The 22,959-nt window shown below is 42.2% G+C and overlaps 1 protein-coding gene across 3 annotated transcripts in view; it reads left to right on the forward strand.

The window, feature by feature from the left end:
• GLS (glutaminase) overlaps positions 1-22,959 on the forward strand; it is a 113,055-nt gene that overhangs the window by 57,950 nt on the left and 32,146 nt on the right. For 2 of the 3 annotated variants that reach the window (XM_053273510.1, XM_053273528.1), the window contains 7 exons: positions 113-145; positions 404-462; positions 1,726-1,792; positions 3,475-3,525; positions 11,249-11,425; positions 12,503-12,634; positions 13,526-13,618. In XM_053273510.1, the coding sequence (XP_053129485.1) occupies positions 113-145; positions 404-462; positions 1,726-1,792; positions 3,475-3,525; positions 11,249-11,425; positions 12,503-12,634; positions 13,526-13,618 (612 nt within the window). Of the gene's footprint in view, positions 1-112; positions 146-403; positions 463-1,725; positions 1,793-3,474; positions 3,526-11,248; positions 11,426-12,502; positions 12,635-13,525; positions 13,619-16,130; positions 19,688-22,959 lie in introns of those variants that run through there. The other variant, XM_053273518.1, reaches the window with a different exon arrangement.

Consider the following 22,959-nt stretch of genomic DNA (forward strand, 5'->3'; position numbering starts at 1 on the left):
AGTAGTTATAGATTATTACACAAGTTACTTTTGTTCCATAAGCTAAGTTAAAGTAGAACTAAAGCTCTTTTTGTATTAACAAACTTTGTAAATGTATCTTCTTTCCTTTCAGCAAGGAGCAAATAATGCAGAGAAATTTGACTATGTAAGTGAACCTTATGATGCTTTAAAATTACTTCCTATACTTAAGTGCAGAGTAAGATTTTATTTCTGCATTTTGCATTTTTCCTTCCCATCCTATTATGGATATGTTAACTGCAATCTAAAGTCTGCTGACCTAATGGGGTGTTGAGTATTCAAGCACCTAAACACTTGTTGCTGTGTGTTTGCTCCATGATGAGGCATGTTGTGGTTTTTGAGATGTATGTATTGTACATTTTGGAAAAATAATGTTGTTTAATAGGTGATGCAGTTCATGAATAAGATGGCTGGAAATGAATATGTTGGATTCAGTAATGCCACGTAAGTATGCTTCTCACTTGTGGGATATTTTGTTCTCTAATTCTCAAACCTATACATATGTAACGAATTAAAATATGAAGAGGCTTTTTAAAAACAGGGCATTCTAAAACTCTAATGCTTCTCTGGCTTTGCAGCCAATAAAAGTAAATGCAAATAAAAATACTTTATAATGCATTGGATCTTCTCCCATAGAAGTTGGGCTACAGTGGGCAGCTAACAAAAATGGCTCTCTGCATTCTTTGCAGTCTGCATTTGGCTTATGTCATTGTTTGGTCTGGCTTGAAGAACAGACTCCCGTCAGTATGTTGGGCCCAAACGATTACAGGTTTTGCAAGGGTCGGTGCCTTGAATGCTGTCCCAAGGGCAACATGAAGCCAGTGTCGAACCCAGAGCACTGTTCTTAATGAGCTTGCAGTGATGGCTTGAAAAGCATGAAGTATTTAAAGCTTGCCACCCCCTCACACAGCTGACACTTTTATAATCCCCGAGCATGCGGTACTTGTAATATAAGAATGACTTCTTGCTACAACATGTTGTATTTGAACAGTTTTGAGGGGGAAATAGTAGTTTTTGCTTAATTTGCTATGACTGAAATTCAGAGCAATGACCAGACATTCTAGAGCAGGGCAGCACACGTCTTTTATTTTATATTTATTATTTATATTTTATATTTATATTTTAATATTTTTATACTGCCCAGAGCTTAAATCATCCCCATCCAGTAGCCAATAGGGATGATGGGAGTTGCAGCCCAACAATAGCTGGAGGGCTGAAGTTGTGCTGCCCTCTTCTAGGGGTTCTCTCTTCTCCATCCCTTTTTAGCTTCCTGGTTCAAATTTGACAGTGAGGAAATACATACCAGAAACATCCTGTTTTTGAGGCCAGAAACATCCCACAGTACTAATTTCTGATTTTACTTAAAATAATCACTATAAGTTCAGATTTTCCCATATTCAGCATACCTTGCCAAACATGTGGCTTCATAATCTTTAAGGAAAAGTAGTAGAGTTATTGGCATAAAGGTGTATGAAGAGTTTACAACTCCTTGGCACTGCTGTTGATCTAGTTTTCAAATGGCTTAACTTAAACTGTATACTACAAGGATAGAGATGGCTGAACTTTCAAGTTTAATAGCTTATATTACATTATATTAATAGATTCTGGGTTAATTTTTTTCACAGTCTAAGTCCTCCTTAGCCATGTCAGAAGCCTTCAGTACTGTTAGCGTGTACTATACTTGATGTGAATTTTTACACTTTTTAGGTTCCAGTCTGAAAGAGAAAGTGGAGACCGAAACTTTGCAATAGGCTATTATCTGAAAGAGAAAAAGGTATGTTCTTGGAAGGGCAAGATTGTAACGGGTTGTATCTTAACAACTCATAACATGAGTAGAAGAAGCTTTCTTTGTGCAAGGTGGAGAAGCAATTTTTGCTGTTCTCCCCTTCCATTTACAGCCCCCTGTGCAACCCAGAAATCTTCCCTTGGGGGAGAGGGAGGTTCTCTAGAGCAGGATCACATGTGATGTTGCAACAGGAAGGGAAAGATTGGTGGAGGGTTATCTTCCTACCCGTGTGTGCTTCTTCCACTCATTTTGCAAACTCTTATCATTTTAACTTCAGTAGAACCTTCTTAAAATTGTACTGCTTAAAGTGCTGGATGGGCATTGCATTAAAGTACATGTGGCTTAAATAGAGTGTGTAGCAGTGTTCCATCTAATTACTATCAACAGTGAGTGGAAAGAGTTTTGTTCTGGGCAGCAGTATCAAGGCACTGTGCATACATAATGTGTGTGCGTGCACACACATAATGCAAAATTTTCGTATCGCCCTCACCTCGACATTCTGCAAGTCTTTCTGGGCTGCGGCGGGGGGACGGGGACCGCCTCCTGTCCTCCTCTGACTCCTTCTGCCAATCTCGACAGAAGTCTCACAAGATCTGCAGCCAGAACTGGAGGAGGAGGAAGCCTGGCCGGGGAGGGAAGAGGCGGTGGCGGCCCAGCTGAGGAGAGAGGGAAATGGAGCAATGCTTCCTGGCCAGGGAGCAGAGGTGCTCTTACTCCTGGACTTCAGGGCTGAAGTCTAGGGTCTCTGCAGTCCCTGGGGGGGCCCCCAAATCCTCTTTAGTCCCAGGTGGTGTGGTCACCCAGTGGAGCATGATGATGCTTAATTTGCAGGGGAGTGGGGCCTCCAAAGTCTTTAGGTCCATTCTACAAAATTACCTTGGTGCACCTCTGCCGAGGAGTGGGGGATATGGGGTGCCAGGCAGTTGGGTGGCGGTGGCGGGCACAGCTAGACTGCGTGCCTGCCAGAAACTGCTGCACAGGGGCCTGGGGATTTGTACACACGCATACCTTAGAGGGAACAGTGGTGTGTAGGTGGATGAGAGAAAATGTGGCTAGCCCACCTGAAGCACTGGGAAGGGCAAGAGTGACAACTGAATCAGTGCTGAAAATGCTGTTAGGCATTTCTAATTCCTGCTGATCAAAGGCAGGAAGAAGTCAGACTTGTCAGTAGGAGAAAAAAGCTCTAGCAATTGCTGTTTTGTAGGCTGGTGCATACTTCAAATCAATGAGTATATTTCCATTAACTTCAGGAAAATACTGATTGCACCTGCTGTCATAGACACTTCTTCAAATTAGTACAAGAGATGTAAGTTCCCTCTTTCTCTGCCCAATATAAATAACCTCCACCTCATCTGTGAAGCTTTACAGAGCTTTTGCTAGTGTTCCATAAGGAAGAACCATTTAGAAATGCACTTGGTTTCATTGGTTCTGTATATATGGCTGTTGATACTTCTCATCAGGCTTTTACAGAAGAGAAGTGGTAAATACTTGGCATAGACGAGGCTTGGAATCTACTAAAGAGCAACTGTTTTGTTTTTCTACACTGGAAAGCTTTCTTTGAATATTGTGGGGGGTGTCAATTAATTGCCTTCCTCAGTATCTCATGAGTGTTAGATCAGATTTCTTGTTTCCTTGATATGTTGGAATATACTAAATATGTTGTTTTTCAGTGTTTTCCAGAGGGCACAGATATGGTTGGCATATTAGACTTCTACTTCCAGGTAACTTAGTCTTCAACCTTCTGTAGTCTCCACAGGAAAAAGATACAGTCGTCCCTCACTAACTGCAAGGTTTCTGTTCCTGGAAAACCTCATGGTTGGCGAATTCGCAAGGCAGTTGAAAGCAATGGCAAATGGGGTTAGGGGAATTGTGGTCACAAGAAGAACGAATATGAGGTAAAAAATAAAATCATCCCCGGAAATGATGCCCCCAAACCCAACATTTTTAAAAAAACAATTCACCAAATCGCGGCCACTCTGGTCGCGGTTGGCGAGAGTGGTCACAATTTTCCAGTTGTGGATACTCAAATTGGCGATTGGGAAAACCACGATTGGCGAGGGACGACTGTATAAAGCTTGGTGCAAGTACAATGTTGATGAATTGCACTACATTACTAATGTTCACATATAAATAAAGACAATGTAAAATGCAATGCACCAGTTTTCATGTGCTTTCAGAATCACTTGAGATTGCTATTACAACATTGTAAAGTAGTCCATACACCAACTCTGCAGCTGTTGACCTGCAGAGTCTTTGTCTGCAGCTTGTATACAGTTATTAAAGCCATGTATTTCTAGGTCTCCAGGATCAATAGGAGAGGAGAGCTAGTCTTGTGGTAACAAGCATGACTTGTCCCCTTAGATAAGCAGGGTCTACCCGGGTTGCATCTAAATGGGAGACTAGAAGTGTGAGCACTGTAGGATATTCCCCTCAGGAGATGGAGCTGCTCTGGGAAGAGCAGAAAGTTTCAAGTTCCCTCCCTGGCTTCCCCAAGATGGGGCTGAGAGAGATTCCTGCCTGCAACCTTGGAGAAGCCACTGCCAGTCTATGAAGACAATACTGAGCTAGATAGACCAATGGTCTGACTCAGTATATGGCAGCTTGCTATGTTCCTAATAATCTCTACTTTCATGGACTGCACATAGAAAGAATGTGTTGTACTGAGCATTGAACATAAATGCATGTGTTCTTAATTGTGGTCTCTGTTGTTCACACTGGTGGGCTTCGCGCGTGTATAGAGACTCTATTTGAGAACCTTCCAAAGCTCTTAATCCCTGCTAGCATTTTGACAGGAAGCTACGCCCTCTTCAGCAGCACAGCATCTCACTGCCCTCAGGTCTTGGTTGTCCACCACTGAGAGAACAGCTCCGACTGCAAGGTGCCTTCCTTTGTCTCTCTTTCTGGTTTCTTTTAAAACCTATAATCCAGTTATCCCCTATATTTGTATTCCTGGTTATCTTCTATTTGTTCACTTCTTACTTTACATTTGTTTTTAATTCGCCTTGTGTTCCCCCACACCTTCCTTCCCCCTCCCTTGTGAAGGGGATTTCATGAATTCCCCTCCCCCTCCGACGGTTATGTAGGTATTTTTTCCTCCGCTGTACTGTTGTATGTCTAGTTGAGTTGTATTTAAAAGGTGCTCTGTTTGCCATGCAAAAATCCCCACCTTGGACGGACTCTCATGTTGTCTCATGTGCATAGGGGAGTCCAATAAAATAGAACCCTGCCCTCACTGCTTAAAGTTTACCCAGCAAGTGTGGATAAATAGAGCTCAGACTTTGCTCTATTCTTTGGGAATATGCCTCAGCTGCTCCTCCCAAAATGGCTGCCTCAATACCAAGCACCTCCGCCATGAACCCAGCCCTGACAGGGGTTCCAGGACTTAGTAGGGTACCACAGAGGTATCCGGTATCCACTCCACTACAGCAAATGGCTGTTGTACTCCCAGCCTCGCTGCCTTCAGCTCTGTCAGCTCTGCTTTTGGTTACATGAGGAACCGGGTCACCTAAGAACGCCCCCTTGGTACAGCAACCACTCCAGAAAGCTATTCTGACCAAACACAAGTTAAGTTCTGGTCCAGAAGTTCTGAAGAAGAAGAAAAGGAAGGTGGTGCCTCTTCAACTGCTTACTCCTCCCACCTTCTGCCATTTCTTTATAGGCCTCACTACCCAAGATACTGAAGAAAATACCACCCAGAGCACAATCTGTCTCTGGATCTCACCTGCTTTTCACTGAAGCAGAGGTGATCTAGTTACTTCAGGAATGGGATGCTCAAGGTCAGGGTCAGAAACATTTGTCACCCACGGGATCGGTTTTGGATCCCTTGTCAGATAACTCTCTGCACTCTTACCTGGACTGAGCACCATCCCACCACCCTCGTCGAGATAGAAGTCCATTTCCCATCCCGTATGGGATCCACACCAGGAACTTCATCCCAAAGTCCCTGCCAAACAAGACCAGATCACTCAGAGGGAATCTGACTTGGAACATTTCTCTCCTGATAAAGACATAGATTATGAATCCGAGGGCTGCCACTCCTATTATGATAGACATCAGTACTGACAGCATGTTTCTGGATATGACGATTGCTACCAACATAGATCATATGTCTCTCCCATGACTCCTGTTGGGATGACAGGCATGCTTACTTCTCCAGATATCCCATGCCACACATTGCACTAAAACCTTTGCCACTTCACGAGACTCTCGGTATGATTAAAGGGATTCATCAAGATTATTCAGGAGATGCTCTCGCTCTCCTTCTTGGTACCATAGCTGTTCCAGATCTCGACCCTGTGAATGTCACCATTCGAGGTCTCCACCCTTTGACCATGGAGAAGATGCATGCCGTATGGAATCCAGATCCCCGAGGGTTCCTCCAAGACAAACGCCTAGCAACCATATGGACAAGCCGTTAAACCCCCACCTCAGCTTCAACCACAGAAGGTGACTGCTCCATCAGCTCCTACCATATTCTCCATTTTGGAGTGACTCTCCATTTCGGCTTCTACTATGATACTGCAGCCTATTTTGCCTCAACAAGCAGCCCTGAACCCATCCTCAAGCTTGATGAACAGGTTCAGGGGGATTCTTCTGATACTGAATTTGAACACACAATTTCTGATGTATACTCCTCTCCTGTGGATAGCATGCCTGACCCCAAACTGGAACCACCTACAGAAGACTTCTGGAACCATTTGGAATTCATCCACCATATGACCACTTCCTTGGAGTTGCTGGTCCAATGACAATTGTACACCACTGAAGACCCAATCTTTGAACTCATTTTCAAACATTATTTCCCCTATACGCTGCCAATCTTCAAGCCACTCTTGGATATAACTTGCTGGGGGAAAGCCATTCCACCATTCAACCTACCTCAAAACAACTGGAATCTTACTGTAGAGTTCAGTTGGACAACTGTGCCTTCCTACAAAAGCATCCAACCCCAAATTCTGTTGTAGTGGAGATGGCACAATCAAGATCCAAGCATAGGGTGCTCTCTGCCACTATTGACTGTGAGGGGAGAAAACTTGATTCCATTGCATGCAGTCTATACTCCACCTCTACACTTCAACTGAAAATTGCCAGTTGTCATACATAATTGCCAATTATGTATGGGCCACTGTAATCTCTTTCTCTGGGAAAAGTTGGACCCATGGCCGTGGATCAACTCCCTCTAGATCAAAAGGAGTTTGCCAATGTCATTAGGAAGGAAGCTTTTCAACTTGCTAAAGAGCTCCACTTCTCTAGGCATCATACTGACTGTGCTTCCAGGGTTATGGCAGCATTCATAGCACTATTCTGTCATGTGTGGTTACGCTCATCTAGCCTCACCCCAGATGTCCAATCAAGAACAGAAGACCTTCCCTTTGATGGGGAAGTTCTGTTTGGAACCAAGATGGATGAAATCATGGGGGGAAATCCACAAGCTGCGGAACACCACTCACTCTGAATCTTTTGTCCTTGCAGCCTAAGCCTAACAAGCCTTACAATTGGAATAGACCCACTACCTCAGAGTCCTTATCGCAGTCCCGGAACTCAGATCACCCCTATTGTCCCCAACAACAGGGTCATTTCTGCAAGACCTCTTACTCAGGAACAAAAGCTGTACAGAACAAGTGCAAGCAGCCCACTTACACAAAAAGTTAATGACTCATGCATTTCCAGGACTGGCACCTGACTCTGGCCCCACCTTGCAGCCTGGGAAGATATAACAACCAATGGGTAGTTAACTATCGTTCTCATTGGATACACTATAGAATTTCTGGAATCTCTACCTATGCATGTTGGAAGTATAACTTCCCCAATTCCTCATGGCAGAAGTGCAGTCTTTGCTCCAAAAGAACAACATAGAACCCATTTCCCCTTGAAGCAACCAACAGTTTTTTCTCCTTTTATTTCCCAGTTCCATAGCCTGATGGTGGGCTTTGGCCTATTCTAGATCTGAGGAATCTGAATCACTTCATTCAGTCCAAGCTCTTCTGCATGATTACAATACCAAATATCGTCACACTTCTGCCAGAGAGGACTTGGTTCGCATCATTAGATCTCAAAAGCACATACTATCGTATTACCATCCAACTACACCACTTCGCTTCCAGATAGGTAGGTCAACATATCAATTCAAGGCACTTCCGTTGGGCATCTCCATGGAGTGCATGGCAGTTGTGGTTGCATATCTTCATCTAAACATCCAGATGTTTCCTTTATTTAGATGAGTGGCTCCATGCAGCCAGTTCTCCTCACTCCCTAACATTCAATGTTCACAGGATGATCTCCTTTCTGGAAATGGGCCTTCAGATCAATTTTGACAAATCCACTTTGAATGCCACCAGAATCATTAGTTTGTAGGGCTCCTTTTCAACTTGGTAAGAGCTGAGATCCATCACGCAAGGGAACACATTCACTACATTGCTATTGGCGGCAGATCTTGCATCTCCCTGTCCACATTCAGCAAGAAAGGTTCAACGCATGCTAGACCTGATGGACTGCACAACCTTCACATTACCCTATGCTCAACTGCATATGAGAATCCTCCAGAGATGGTTTTTGGACCATTTTGACCCTTGGCATCACAGTCTGTGAGGATGTTCCTACTGGAACCACAACACAAATCCCTGCTATGGTGCACCAGCTATACCCATCTGACAGTGGGAATACCCTTCACCTCCAGTAGAGTCCATGTTCGGATCACGATGGACACATCGAATTCCGACTGGGGAGCCCCCAGATTATTAGATCTGTGGGCATTTGTCCCCTTTTGAAAGGAAACTCTGCATCAATTATCTCTAACCGCCTTGAACCATTTTGGAAGGGCAGTATACAAATTAATAAAACAAGCGCTGCATCTTCTGTCACAGAGCGAGGGGTCAATTCTGCATCCGGATGTGACCTGCTTGAGACTTTCAGCCTGGCTCTTGAACCCCACATAATATCCCATCTCTGGGAAGTCCTGGAGGCTTCCAGGAAACCTGTGACAAGAAAGACATACTGTTGTAAGTGGAAATGGTTTTTCCTCTTTCACACACTATAGAGGTCTCCCTCTCAACTTGCCCTTTATAGAACTCCTCGGGTACCTCCTACATCTGAAACGGTCTGTCTGGTCAATCTCCTGCTTAAGAGTTAACATGACAGCTCTCGCTGCCAACTCGGGTACAAAAAGAGTTTCTTCACTCTTATCAAATCCCATCAAGCACTTTTTCAAGGGCCTAACTAACTTGTATCTGGACACTCCCATTTCATCTCCTTGGCACCTGTTGATGGTACTTGCCCAGCTAATGTGCATACTGTCTGAACCATTAGCAACATGTGACTTATGCTTGCTTACATGGAAAATCAACTTAGTTGTGATCACATCCACAAGACTGTTTAGTGAGCGCCAAGCCTTACAGGTGGATTCACCATATTTGGTCTTCCACAGAGATAAATTTCAGCTCTACCCAGATATCTCCTTCTTACCAAGGATAGTCTCCACTTCCAATAGGTTGCTGCTGCTGCTGCTACTTCCAGCGTGTTTTTTCTAATCCAGCATCCCCAGCAGTGCAGATGTTGCATATCCTGGATATTCAGAGGACTTCCACTCTGCATAAAATAAAATTAATTTATTATTTATTAATTAAATTTATATACTGCCCAAAACTTGCATCTCTATATGATGAGACACCTGGGTCTCCAACCCTATCCTCAAAACTCTACCTCATTAGGTAGTGCAAACTATTCCCCTTACTTACCAACTGGGAAGTAAACTTGTACCTGCCCCAATCAGGGCACACTCTACCAGGGCTGTTTCCACATCCACAGCGTTTGACAAGAAGGTACCATTGGACATAATCTGCAGAGTAGCAACTTAGGCGTACCCTACCTCTTTTTTCATTACTCACTGTGCTCTGGACGTTAAGGCATAGAATGATTCTTCCTTAGGCAGAGCAGTGCTGCATTCAATCTTCCAGTGACTGCCTCTCTTCTCCAGGTAAGGAAGTTTGCGCTGTGTTCACCAATGTGAACAACAGAGATCACGATGACGAACAGGTTGATTACCTGTTACTGAGATTCTTCTAGTGGTCATCTACTCATTCAACAACTGTCCCTCCTCACCACTGTAGTCTCTTTCAGAGCAGTGGACAACCAAACACAGAAGAGTGAAATGCTGTGCTGCTGAGGGGGGCAGAGCGTCCTGCCAGAATGCTAGCAGGGACTAAGAGCTGAAGGTTCCCGAATGGAGCTTCTATACATGTGTGAAGCCCACCAGTGTGTACGAACAGATGGCCACTAGAAGAAACTCAGTTATAGGAAAGCAACTTGTTGTTTTTTCCAGTTTGTGTTAAGGTTTGCTGAAAAACCTCCCTTATAACAACATTTTTCTCCAGCTTGCAGAATTTCTAGCTGTTTGGCTACATGGTTTTATGTGTAGATTATGGAAGTTGTCACATACTAAGAGCCACTGAACAACATACCCAAACAGGCACTAGCCTTCAACAACAGCCGAACACTTCTAACTCTTAACTGACTGAGAGACCTATTAATATAACTCCTCATGCCTCTAATGGACAGAAGAGGTTACTGTGGTGCCAAAAGTAATGCTTTAGAATTCTCACTTCTAATAAAAAGTACAGTTGACAGACATCTTTGTCTAAATACTTGAGTCTGCTTGTGACATTAGCATAATGGTTCTGTGATGCCAGTGTAGTTCTATAGTACTATGCTAGAGCAGAAATGCTTCACTATTTCATGTTTCAGGATTGAACCATTGAGTAGAAAACCAGCTTTGTAATCCACATCAAATGGCTGATTTGAAACTAGAAATATTTTTCAAGAATTATATTCAAAATAAGGCAAATTTAGGTTTAACTTTGTCAATTCATATTGGTAACTAAAACACAATCCTGCCATAAGATTATTGGTTAGTTCTGCAATACAGGTGGACCTCGATATTCGTGGAGCTCCTGTTCCACGGCTGTACTGCAGATATGGAAACTGTGAATATTTGATCATTGATCTGTATAGGATCGTGGGGGTTAGGTTCTAAAGCAGCCGAAAATCATTGAGATTTGAGGGATGGTGTTCTTTGTTTTGTTTTGGATGGGAGCCATTTTGTGGCTCTGATTCCTAAAATGGTGACCGGAAATTATCTCTGCAGTAATTTCTGGCCACTCCTGACCCACGGATACACGAGGTCAGGGTGCAGCCCCCACTCCCGCCCGCATATGCCAAGGTCGGCTGTCAATTTCCCAACCACGGATACATGAAACCATGGATAACAAATCCGTGAGTAAAGAGGTTTGCCTGTACTTCATACCTCCCAGAATGAATGCAATGTATGTGGTATATACTGTTATAAAAACAGTGGTGCATGATACATAATTAAATTGAAACAGTTTTCTGTATTCTCCCTAGGATGATTCGCTTGGGGAAAATCTTACAAACTTTCTCTTTTTTCTTAAGCTTTGCTCCATAGAAGTGACCTGTGAATCTGCCAGTGTAATGGCAGCGACTCTGGCTAATGGAGGATTCTGTCCAATCACTGGTGAGAGGGTATTGAGTCCTGAAGCAGTTCGGAACACCTTAAGTTTAATGCATTCCTGTGGCATGTATGACTTTTCAGGACAATTTGCTTTCCATGTAAGTACTTTAAAAAAACAAAAACAAAACCTAGCATTTGATAAAGTGGGCTGCAATATGAAACCTTTTGAAATGAATGTTCATTTTAACTTTGTAGAGGAGTAGATTCTAGCTCTTTACCAAGTTGCGTGGGGGCACCAACTAAACAATATCTGGGGTATGAGCTGGGTCCTAGGAAGAGTTGCACAGTCAACACCCATCCCTGGAGGGACATGCAGGTTCTCTTATATCATCAGTATTTCTAAAATTGTATGCAGCTGGTGAGCTAGACAGTTGCTTGGGGTTGAGCTGCTGGCTAGCTGCCCACATACTACCTCTTCTGGACGAGTGTCAATATTGCCCCATACTGGAGTGAAACATCATTGGAGGAAATAGTTCAGTTGTATTTGGGAGAGTGAGTTGGTGTGGGGCCTTGCAACTGTTTTTCTTTCGCTTGGATCCAGAGGTGTCAAAATACACTTCTGCTTGTACGTGGGAGGTGAGATCTACCACTTTCCTCCGACTCCCCCTACATCTGCAGGCTCTCTATGTCATATCTGCATAATTTGCAAGGGTTCCCAGGCCAGCTTTTAGGGGGGTGCCTAGGGCTGCAGCACAGAGGCAGGAAATCCCCATTCTGCAAGCTATATAAACAATTACCAAGCTTTAAAATCCTTATTTGATGCCTTTGATGGCATCTGTCTTCATGGAGATATGTGGAGATCTGCAGTGGATGGTGATTCATCTTTGTGCCCGCCTCCCCCCCGCCCCCCGGGGCCTGCTTGCTCGCTCTCACTTCTGAAAGCCTAAATTATATTGTTTCCACCTCTTCCAGTCTTAATTTTGTTTGTATAGGAACAATAAGATGCCAGAAGAAGGTTATCCTGCATGTTTGGGTAAAGACCCTTGTTCTTCAGCTCAGTAAAAAAAATATCAGTAAAAAGATGTTGTTAAATCTCTAATGCTTCATGCTTGCTGGCACAACAGAGTGTGGTCTCCTTATCCATAGGACTACTGCTATTGTAGGTGTCCACTGAACACCATTGAAATGTTGGTTGATATACATTTGATTTGTAGCATTTCCCCCCCCTTACATAGGTTGGTCTACCTGCAAAATCAGGAGTTGCTGGTGGCATTCTTTTGGTTGTTCCTAATGTTATGGGCATGATGTGCTGGTCGCCACCTCTGGACAAGATGGGCAACAGTGTTAAAGGGATACACTTCTGTCATGTAAGCAAGGCTTCTCATTTCTCTCTCCCCCCCCCCACCCCAATCACTTACTAGTCTGCATCTATCGCAGCTCAGAATTTCTGCTTGTACATCCTCCTCAAACTTGGTCTTCCCTAGATACGAAAATAAGGAGGATATTCTTGACTTGTAAAGCAGGCATTTGGAAAATGTGATCTGGAAAAACTTTAGCAAGCTCACACAGGAACAAAGGTGTTGAGAAAGGTGTTTGAGGATGAACATTCAGTGGTGTTTAGAATGGGTGTTCTGGGCCCCCAAAGCTTGACTCTTTCCCCCACTGATTTGCTGCTCTTACTGCTCCAGTTGGCTGTGACTTGGCAGGGTTTAATGAAAAAAGTCTCCTTCCTAGTAACAGTGCTGCTAGAAAGCACACTGCCAATGCTATAATCATGGTTACCAGGAAAAAGCTGTTGCAAAGTACTCGCTCTGGATTGCCATTGCTGCTGCTTAATGCCAGATACTAGGATGGGAACAACATGAAGGTGGTATTGGGGGTGATCTTGCTGCCTCTTTTTCTCCCTGCCACCCCCTTATTGCTAAGAAAGCTGGGTGCACTTCTAGGAAGAGAAATGTTTGCAAAGTACACCCATATCCATTTTGTTACTAAATGTCTGCCAAAACAAAATGTAGATTCCTTTTGCTGCTCATTTCTCCTTTGAATTCATATTTTTCATCTCCATTTCAAGCCTGCTTTAGAAACTTCTTATAAAATCTGGTTGATCTGTGGTATTTCTCATATGGGCTTCTGCAGTTATTTATGTAACTTGTTCTTCAACAGTAGATAGTGCCAGACCATAGATAATGGAGGCATAGTAACTTTTAAATTGTATTGAGGTATGTGTGTTTAACAGTGTGATATTCTGATCATTGCAGGAGCTGGTTTCTTTGTGCAATTTCCATAATTATGATAACTTGAGGCACTTTGCAAAGAAGCTTGATCCTCGCAGAGAAGGTGGTGATCAGAGGGTAAGTTAAAGGTATTCCATGATATTTGTGTGTAATGCAGATAATAGGCTCTCCCCCCCACCCCCAGCATTAGATTGCTCGGTGACATGTATTGCATCAACACAAGTTCTGAGTGCTCAAATATAACTTGATACCAGATCTGCCATCTGGAACACAATGCAGATGTTGGCCATGTAGTGTGTATCTTGTTTTTGAAGTTACTTGTTTAGAACACTTCTTATCCTGCTCTTCAGCCTGAAGGATCCCAGAGCAGCTAACAATAATTAAACACAGTTAAACAGCAGAGAAAAGGTACAATTTAAAAATGGAATGGCCTAATAGGTCAGTGTGAAGTTAGGTTAACACACTGTCTAACTTGCCTGTCTAACACCAGGGCAAATAGCCTCACCTGGTGACAAAAAGATACTGTATTTACCTGAATCCAAGACTAGGTTTTCCAAGTTCTTTGATGTTAGAAATCAGGAGGTCATCTTAAATTCAGTTCTTTTTCCTTTCAGGTAAATACAATATTACCTGTATTTAACCTCTGCATTTGAAGGCAGTTGTTTTAAATCCAGTCTTCTATATTTGGGTAAATACAGTACTTGATGGCATCAGGTAAGCCTCTCTGGGTAGAGCATTTCAGAAGAAGGGTCTCCAAAGGATAATGTTGATACCGATGCAGGTATCTGTGGGATAAAGCAGTTTCTAATCACTGGCTTTTATTGTTCTGTCAAAACCATAATTTTGACATTTGGCAGCACATAGTCTCTTTGCTGTTCAGAATACCTGGCTTGCCATACTTGGACTGACCTCAAGGAAGGCTGCAAAGAGTCGATTTATCACTTACATATAGGCCTAAAACTATCCTGGACTAATTTCAATGAAGGAAACTTACTATTGACATAACCATGTTTGCATCAGAGATATTAGGGTTGTGCACATCCAATCCAGTCTGATCCAATTTTGAAAATAACTGAATCTGATTCTTCGGAGGGTGGGTTGTCGGACATTGGGTAGGCGTTGGATTTCCATCTGGAAATCTGACATACACACTCTGGGGCCCAAGGAATCCAGTTTGATCTGGATCGTGATCCGTTGAGCCCATAAGTGAATGGGTTCTGCGCCTGCGCCTGCGCTACCACTTATGGACTCAACGGATCACTACCAGATCACCTGTTACAGGTAAGCAACCTGTTTATTCTTAGCATTAGATTGTTCCCCATAGAGGTAAATGGGGGAAAATAAAGGGTTGGGCCTAGGACTTTGAAATTTGGCAGAGGTGAAATACAAGATAGAAGGACTCTGTGTAGTGAATTGGACACAATCCTGCAGTTTTTAATGATTTTTCTTGTTGTGTTTTTTTGTTTTCAGCACTTGTGCAAGAACGCCTGTTTAATTTGGCAGAGTGGTGGTGTTGTGCAAGAGCACCATTCTGGCAATGGTAGAATGGTGCTCTTGCACAAAAACACCATTATACCAGTGCCAGAATGGTGCTCTTGTTCAAGAACAGCTCATCAAACAAACAAAAATTGCAAGATGGTCTGATTCACTACAGAGAGTCCTGCCAACCTGTACTTGACCTGTGCCATATTCCAAAGTCCTAGATCCTGTTACTTACTTTTTTCCTTACTTTTTTTCCATTTCTCCATTGACCTCTATGAGGAAAATCAGAACAATTTGATTTTTCTTTGGTTTTCAAAATGATGATTTGTGCCATTTTGAGCTTCTGACAGTCCAATATGAATTCTGGCAATTCAGAGGGACCTGATATTGGATTGGAATTTGGCTGTTTTTTTACTGCTTGTGGCAATGTTGGATCAATTCAGACATTTCCAGTTGGATCAATTCAGACATTTCTGACTTTGTACAGGCCTAAGAAGTTATGTGTGGAGATAAGTTTTTTCTTTCTTTTTTGCAAGACTTTTTTTGGTAAAAATTCTGGCCTAGAGATTGGTGAAGAAAGAGTCCCAGTTGTGGTTTAGGTTTACCACTGTTACACTAAGCACCAGTCTTATACAGTGCCTGATGCTCCTGGATGCAATAAGAATTACTAGGAGATGTAGTGAAAAGAATGGTAGTCTCCCAGTTACAGCCCCCCCCCCGCAAATATAATAGCTGGGATATAAAGAAAGGGTGTGAGTGTCTGCCTGCACATCCAGGCAGTTCTGTGATCTTGTTCTAATCACAGCTCCTCTTAGATTTGGAGCATACTTCCGAGAAGTACTTTATTCAAGTGTGGGAATAGTGGCAGAAGTAGAAGGGGGCCTCTGAAACCTTAAAATGGTGTGGAAGCTCCTGTGTGGCCCTTTGTATCCCAGTATATCCTATTGAAAATGTTTGGGGGAGTGTGCCTCCTTCACTTGTAAATTGCACAAATTCTACAAATAACTGTCTTGAACCTAAGAAGTCTGTTTTAATAGTGTGGAGGGTGAAAGTTGACAACCAGGTAATGCTAATTGCTAAATATCAGTAATTTTAGAATGTTTCTTTTCACCGGTAAACTAATAACATATGTTGCTTGAACAACCAGCCTTCCTTTGGACCGTTGGATTATGAGAGTCTTCAGCACGAACTTGCATTAAAAGAGACTGTGTGGAAAAAAGTGTCACCCGAGTCAAATGAGGACATCTCCACCACTGTAGTGTATAGAATGGAAAGTCGGGGAGAGCAAAACTAGTATTCCAGTTTCTTTAGATTTCAGTTTCAGATACTTTAATTCTGTTCTTGATTTCAGTGTTTTGTAAAACTCCTTGAGATACCATAAATTAGCCTCTAATTTCATGCAAATTGCTTTTTCAGAAAGCAAACTGAAACAAAACCAGAAAAATGTGTATTCATATGTTTAAGGAATGAATTCAAAAGGAATGTTTTAGGATGTTGGAAAATATAGCAGTAAGGTACAATACAAAAGGCATAATGACAAGGAAAAATGGCAGCAGTAAATATAGGAGAATTAATTTCCTAAAATCTTTTTAGAAGTTTCAGAATTTCCTTCTATCTGTACTCTATGGGTAGGCAATTATTCCTTTTGTTTTCCCCCCGATGAACAGCTTAGAATTTTGTCCCAAAAACACTTAAATGGAAGAACTTTATATATTAACATAGGAAGCTGCCTTGTACCAAATCTGACCCTTTATTCAGCTAGCTCATTGTTGTCTACACTGACTAGCATCAGCACACTATGGTCAGATAGGGATGTTTCCCAGCCCTATCTGAAGATTAAAGTTTCATGGTTCGAAATGCAACTTGATTACAAACAATACAGTAAGTTATTGCACTTACGCTATGTGGACATGTTTGGAAATTGAGTTGAAAAACAAACATTTATGTACTAATGTGTAGAACCTTAGCTTGACTGTGTAACTGCTTATAAATATTAACATAACACGGCATATGCTGTTGATAGTTAGCCCAATACTCTAATAGCATATTATAAAAGTGTTTGCAGTGAGCCTTCTGCTTTTGAAACATGTGACTGTTCTGTTGTTTAGGCTTGGGAATCCAGGTTAGTATTTTCAGATTAATATTATACCAGAGTAAATTCAGATTAATATTATACCAGAAACACACACAATTTGTGTGACAACACTGCTGCAAGGAATGTGAGAAGTAGCATTGATGGTGTAACTGTGTCATGGTTTGATCTAGATCGGGAATATATGCAGCAAGTAGGCTGTGGAATGGAATACTGGCCAGTTTCTGGCAGACCATGGAGTGCCAGCTGGCTACTGAGGTTCTGGGTTAGGTGGACATCAGTCTGATCTTGCAAAGCACTAAGGAAGAAAAAGTAGGATATGCAGGATCACTTAACACAAATTGACTCCCAAGTATTTATTTAAGACCTTCAAACTTATTGTATAAAAACAGATTGTAAAAATGTTGTTTAAAGCATAATAAAAACGGACGTTTCGGCATCAGACACCAGCCTCAGTGTTGTTCCTACTTCTTCTGTACACACAGATACAGTAATTTCATTCAACAATGTAGGCTAACCGGTTTTGAGTGGTGTGAGGGGAGAAAAGGGATAAAGAGCCAAGTTCACACAGCCAAGTTCAGAAGAAGTAGGAACAATACTGAGGCTGGCATCTGGCGCCGAAACATCTGTTTTTATTATGCTTTTAACATTTTAAAACAACGTTTTTTCAAGGTTCTATCATTTGTGTTTACGCAATGAATTTGAAGATCTTAAAGAAATACGTGGGAGTCCTTTTAAATATGCATATTGCATCGCCAGCTTACCAATTTAACATAAATTGGTTATGCTTTCACTATTAGAAGGTCCCTAATATGCAATCTTTCTTTGTAAACCTAAAACACACCCTGGTAGATCATGCATGAGTGAAGTAATCCCATCCTGTCCTACATCAGGATATTGAAACTGTCATTGTGGAAGGAAGAAGAAGAGAGCAGGCTTGTGCCTGTCCAGGTTTAACTAAGGGCTTATTTGTATGTGTAAGCATGTGAGTATGCACACACTCCTGCATGCCTGCCTGCCAGCCATCCTCCCTGGGGAGAGATTTGGAGTATACATTGGTCTTGTTATCTACATGTGATTTCCATCTCCCACTCTTATGGAGAAAAGTAAACGTCTGAACTGGGAGTTCCTACAGTTGGTGAACATGGCATTTCTTTAGACACAGGGGAGGGGGAGTAGCAAGCCCAAGCCCTGCTATCTCCAGGAAGAATCCTAGGAAGGTAAACCTTGTCCATACTGACTCTCAGATAAACAGAGGTCTTCATTGATGAAGTTAGTTGTCCTCCCACACTGAGATAGATGGATATAACCAAAAGGAAAGAGCAGGACTATACCAGCCCTGGGATATGGTTTTGAAAGAAGCAGCAAAGCAAGCAAAATCCCCATGCAGACAGAAGGGTACATCCCAAAAGCTTCTGAAGCACCATCATTGGGAGGGAGAAATATGATTCATAGATCACCCTGTATTGTGCTGACTGGGAAGAAGATATAGCTGTTCCTGGAAGTGTTAAGATGGAAGCTGGCCCCATTCGGTCTGATAGTTCCATCCTTTTGATTTTGTGGGCGGTGAATTCTCCCTGGGAGAAACCCGGTGTTGCATATTGGTTTGTGCACTCACGTCCCCCTCTCCTCTATTGCATATTTTTCCTCCCATGTTTCATAAGGGGTGCTTGCCTCACACTTTGAAAGAAGTGGGTCTACACAGAGTTCGCATGGAGGATAGCTTAGTTCAGTGAAACTATTTATCTGTGTGGCATGGATGCTAAGAGGATGGATTTGAAATAGATAATATCCTGACTCAGCAGCATGAACTTGTTGCTTCCCTGGGCAGTTGACTTTGTTAGTTAATTACAAAATGTTTTGCATCTCTGAAACATGTGTCCTTGGCATGGTTGCTTTAACGGACCTCTTGTGAATTGTCTTCAGTAGGTTTAAAACTGTAACAGATTAATTGGCACTTTATACTGACACAATTCCTGGGCCAGACAGACATTCTAGTCAATTAAAGATTAAAATTTCATACCCAAGGCTTAAGAGCCATTCAGCCTAAAGTGTATATGTGGATGTCTAGTATTATTCATGCACAAGAGGCATTTGTTATGTGAATGAGCATTCTGGCCAATGTAAGTTTTATATTCACATTTCATACTAGTTGAAATAAGAGCCACTTTAAACCTTGTGTAGAAATGCCCTGTGTGGCAGGGCATTTGAGCGTAATTATGATATGAGCGTAGCTGGTCTGATTATACAGAGTAATGGCTACATTCCAATGATGATCTGTTCATATGAACAACATGACAATATCATGTTAAAAACTGACAGAATATTAAGTGTGTTGTCTTAATAAAGCTTAGTGTACTTTTGTGTTGACAGCAATAACAGTTCTTGATATTCAAGCATTTTACTTGTTTCTATTTTTCTATGCTGGCATAATTAATGCTTCATTGGAAATGGAAATGCTTTTAAACTTTGTTAGCAAGTGTTTGTATGCTTTTGCCTGAGTTTCAGTGATTGGTCATGTGTTACATTTTTTTTTCATTTGCCTTGTATGTTATTTATGTTTCTTCCGCACATATACTTTTGTATTACAATAAATTTTATTTTAAGCTGTTCATTTTTGTATTTTTTCCCCCTTTTCATTTGCAGCTTAAGCCACAATTTGAAGCTAGGAATTTAAACCAAAAAAACCTCACAATGTCATTTAAAAATCAATATAGCATTCCTTATAAATTTGGAAGGTCTGATGTCATAAAGTCCACTCTTAGTTTTTAGTTACGTTTGTAACTAATCTTTTTTGCATAACTTATGATTTCCGCATGCTGCAGTTATTTCTATACAGTTATATTGACTTTTGGTGTGGGGTTTTGGATCACTTTATCTTGGATTCAAAGAACTGCATGCCATGTTCCACAGATACTTGTCTCCTGGGGTGGGGGGCCATGCTACAGATGGGGCAGTTGAAGAAATTGGGAATCTGCCCTCCCCGCTGTGCATGAGTGGAAATTCCTCCTGATCACCCATTGGATACTTTGAAGCTACACCTACATTCTGATGCTTAGCTCATATCATTCTAAACCTAAACAAACTTCTTAGACAAAAACTTTAGGCCATGATCCACAGATGCTATATGCAAGTATAGGCATGAACTTGACTACAGATGATGGTGCTGTTTGCATTAAGCAGCTCTCAGCAACTGAAGAGCCAAGACAGCAAGAGTTTGTGTGGGTCAGGACTCTTAGGCCCCAAATAAGATAAATGTAATCACAGAAATAGTCAATTGGGTTTGCCACAACTAACTTAAATTCCATTGACCAGTGAGATTCAAGCATGACAAGTTTCCTCTGGATTTTAACTTTTACCCCTGCTACAACTTGGCTAGATGTAAACAAAAATGAATTGGTGGTTAACCTTTTCTATTACAATGTAAAAAGCATGCTTCAGATTAGAAGCTGAGAAAAAGAAAATGTTGAGAAAGTATATCTATTTTTTAAAAAACTGAAAATTCTGTTCCTTAACATTTTTCTAGGTCTTGATAAATACATGTCATTGAGTAATAGGGTCATCCCATGAAATGGAGGGTCAGAAAATTGAGGACCAACAAGAGGAAGTACTTTTTCAGACAGCTCATAATTAATCTATAGAATTCTTTGCCATGGAATGTGGTGATGGCCACTAGTTTGGATGGCTTTTAATAGGGGCTTAGACAAATTCATGGAGGACAGGTCTATTGATGGCCACTAGTTTGGTGGCTAGAGACCACCTCCAGCCTCAGAGCTTAACATGCCTCTGAATACCAGTTGCAGGGGAGCAAGAGTAGGAGAGAGGGCATGCACATACCTCTTGCCTGTGGGCTTCCCAGAGGCATCTGGTGGGCCCCTCTGTGAAACAAGATGTTGGACTAGATAGGCCTTGGCCTGATCCAGCAGGGCTGTTCTTATGTTCTTAACATATTGCACTGAGTTTGCTTGGTCTTGAGTTTATTATTATCCTGAGCATCATTTTGTAGAGTTCACCATTTACCTGGTTTTAAAAAAGCAGATTGCTTTTTTAAAAAACCCAAAAAACTTTAATATGAGTCTAGTCTCTTCCAGGTGTTCCCCTTAAAACACAATGAGATTCAAATGAGCAGATCTCTGATTTGCATGAGATAACTAGTCTCACACAGTTTATCTTGAGGATCCCAAGTTGATAGAGGGAAAGTGTATTTAATATCATCTTCCATAATTATCTAGGTGATGCTAAGGTTTTCAGTACTGAGGAAATTACAGTTCTATGAAGTATGTATTTGAGCAGGGTGATGGAGCATGTGGTGGCATCCCAGCTGCAAAGTGTCTTGGATTATACAGATTATCTAGATCCCTTTCAATCTAGCTCCCATCCTGGATATGGGACTGAAACTGCCTTGGTCACTCTAGTGGATGACCTATGCCAGGAGCTTGACAGGGGAGTGCGTCCCTGTTGGTTCTGCTGGACCTCTCAGCAGTGTTTGATACCACTGGCCATGATTTTGTTCTGAACCGCCTCTCAGAAATAGGGATTGGAGGTATAGCTTTGGAATGGCTTTGGTCCTTTCTTGTGGGGGAGGGTCCAGAAGGTGGTGCTGGGGAACTACAGCTCAGCTCCTTAGCCATTGACCTGTGGGGTCCTGCAGGGTTCAGTTTTGTACCCCATGCTGCTTAACATCTACACGAAACCACTGGGAGAAGTCATATGGAGACTTGGACTGAGTTGTCAGCAATACGCAGATGACACTCGGTGCTCTCCCTCCTTATCACCTGATCCTAGGGAGGCAGTGGATGTCCAAAGTTGGGAGCTGAATCCAGGCAAGATGGAGGTGCTGTAGGTCAGTAGGAGAGCCAATGAGGGGATTCAACCAGTTCTGGATAGGGTTGCACTCCCCTTGAAAGAGTGAGTGTGCAGCTTTGGGGTATTGCTGGACCCAGCTCTACTTTTGGAAGCTCAGGTGGAGGTGGTAGCCAGGGGTGCCAGTTACGCAATCCTTAGTCACGTCACAGCTGGATTACTATAACACACTCTACATTCAGTTGCCCCTGAAGAATATTCAGAAACTGCAGATAGTGCAAAATGAGGCAGCTAGAATTTTATCTGGAGTTGTCCTCTGGGATCATATTACATCCATCATATTACATCTTCTGTTATTGCCCCCAGACTTTGGGAATGCTCTACTGGTAGGCATCTGTTCTTCAGTCTCGGTCACAAGTTTTTAGCAAGCAAGTGAAATCTTGGTTTTTTACCCAGGCTTTAATATGAGTGTTTTATCTGTTTGCTTGGTTTTGTGTTATTTAATATATTGCCTGATTCGAAAGGCTCTAGGTGATTCACAAAAATAAGCACAATAAGCACAAAATAAAACCAGCTATTAAAACAGCAATTTAAAAAAATTAAAACATTCAGAGATTACTAAAGGCCTGCCCCTCCCCCGCAAAGTGTCTTAAGGGCTCTCTTGAAGGCTGGTAAAGATGTTAAACCACAAATTTCTATAGAGAATGCATTCCACAGCCCAGTAGCAACTATAGAGAAGGCCTGCTCCCGAGTCACCACCAGATGAGCTGGCGGTATATGGAGATGGACATCTCTCGATCTTAATGTGCAGTGGGGATCATGCAGAAGAAGGCACTCTCCCAGGTAACCCGGTCCTAAGCCATTTAGAGCTTTACCAGCACTTTGTATTTGCCTGGAAACTTATTGGCAGCCAATAGGTTTAACATTTTAATATTGCTTTAAAACAGGCGGCATATGGTATCTCCAAGACACCTCAGGGACCAATCTAACCACTGCCTTTTGAACCAACTGGTTTCCAAACTACATACAAAGGCATCACATGTAGAGTGCATTGCAGTAGTGAAGCATAGAGGTTACCAGA

Source organism: Hemicordylus capensis, chromosome 1, assembly GCF_027244095.1.
Source record: "Hemicordylus capensis ecotype Gifberg chromosome 1, rHemCap1.1.pri, whole genome shotgun sequence".
Lineage (NCBI taxonomy): Eukaryota > Metazoa > Chordata > Lepidosauria > Squamata > Cordylidae > Hemicordylus > Hemicordylus capensis.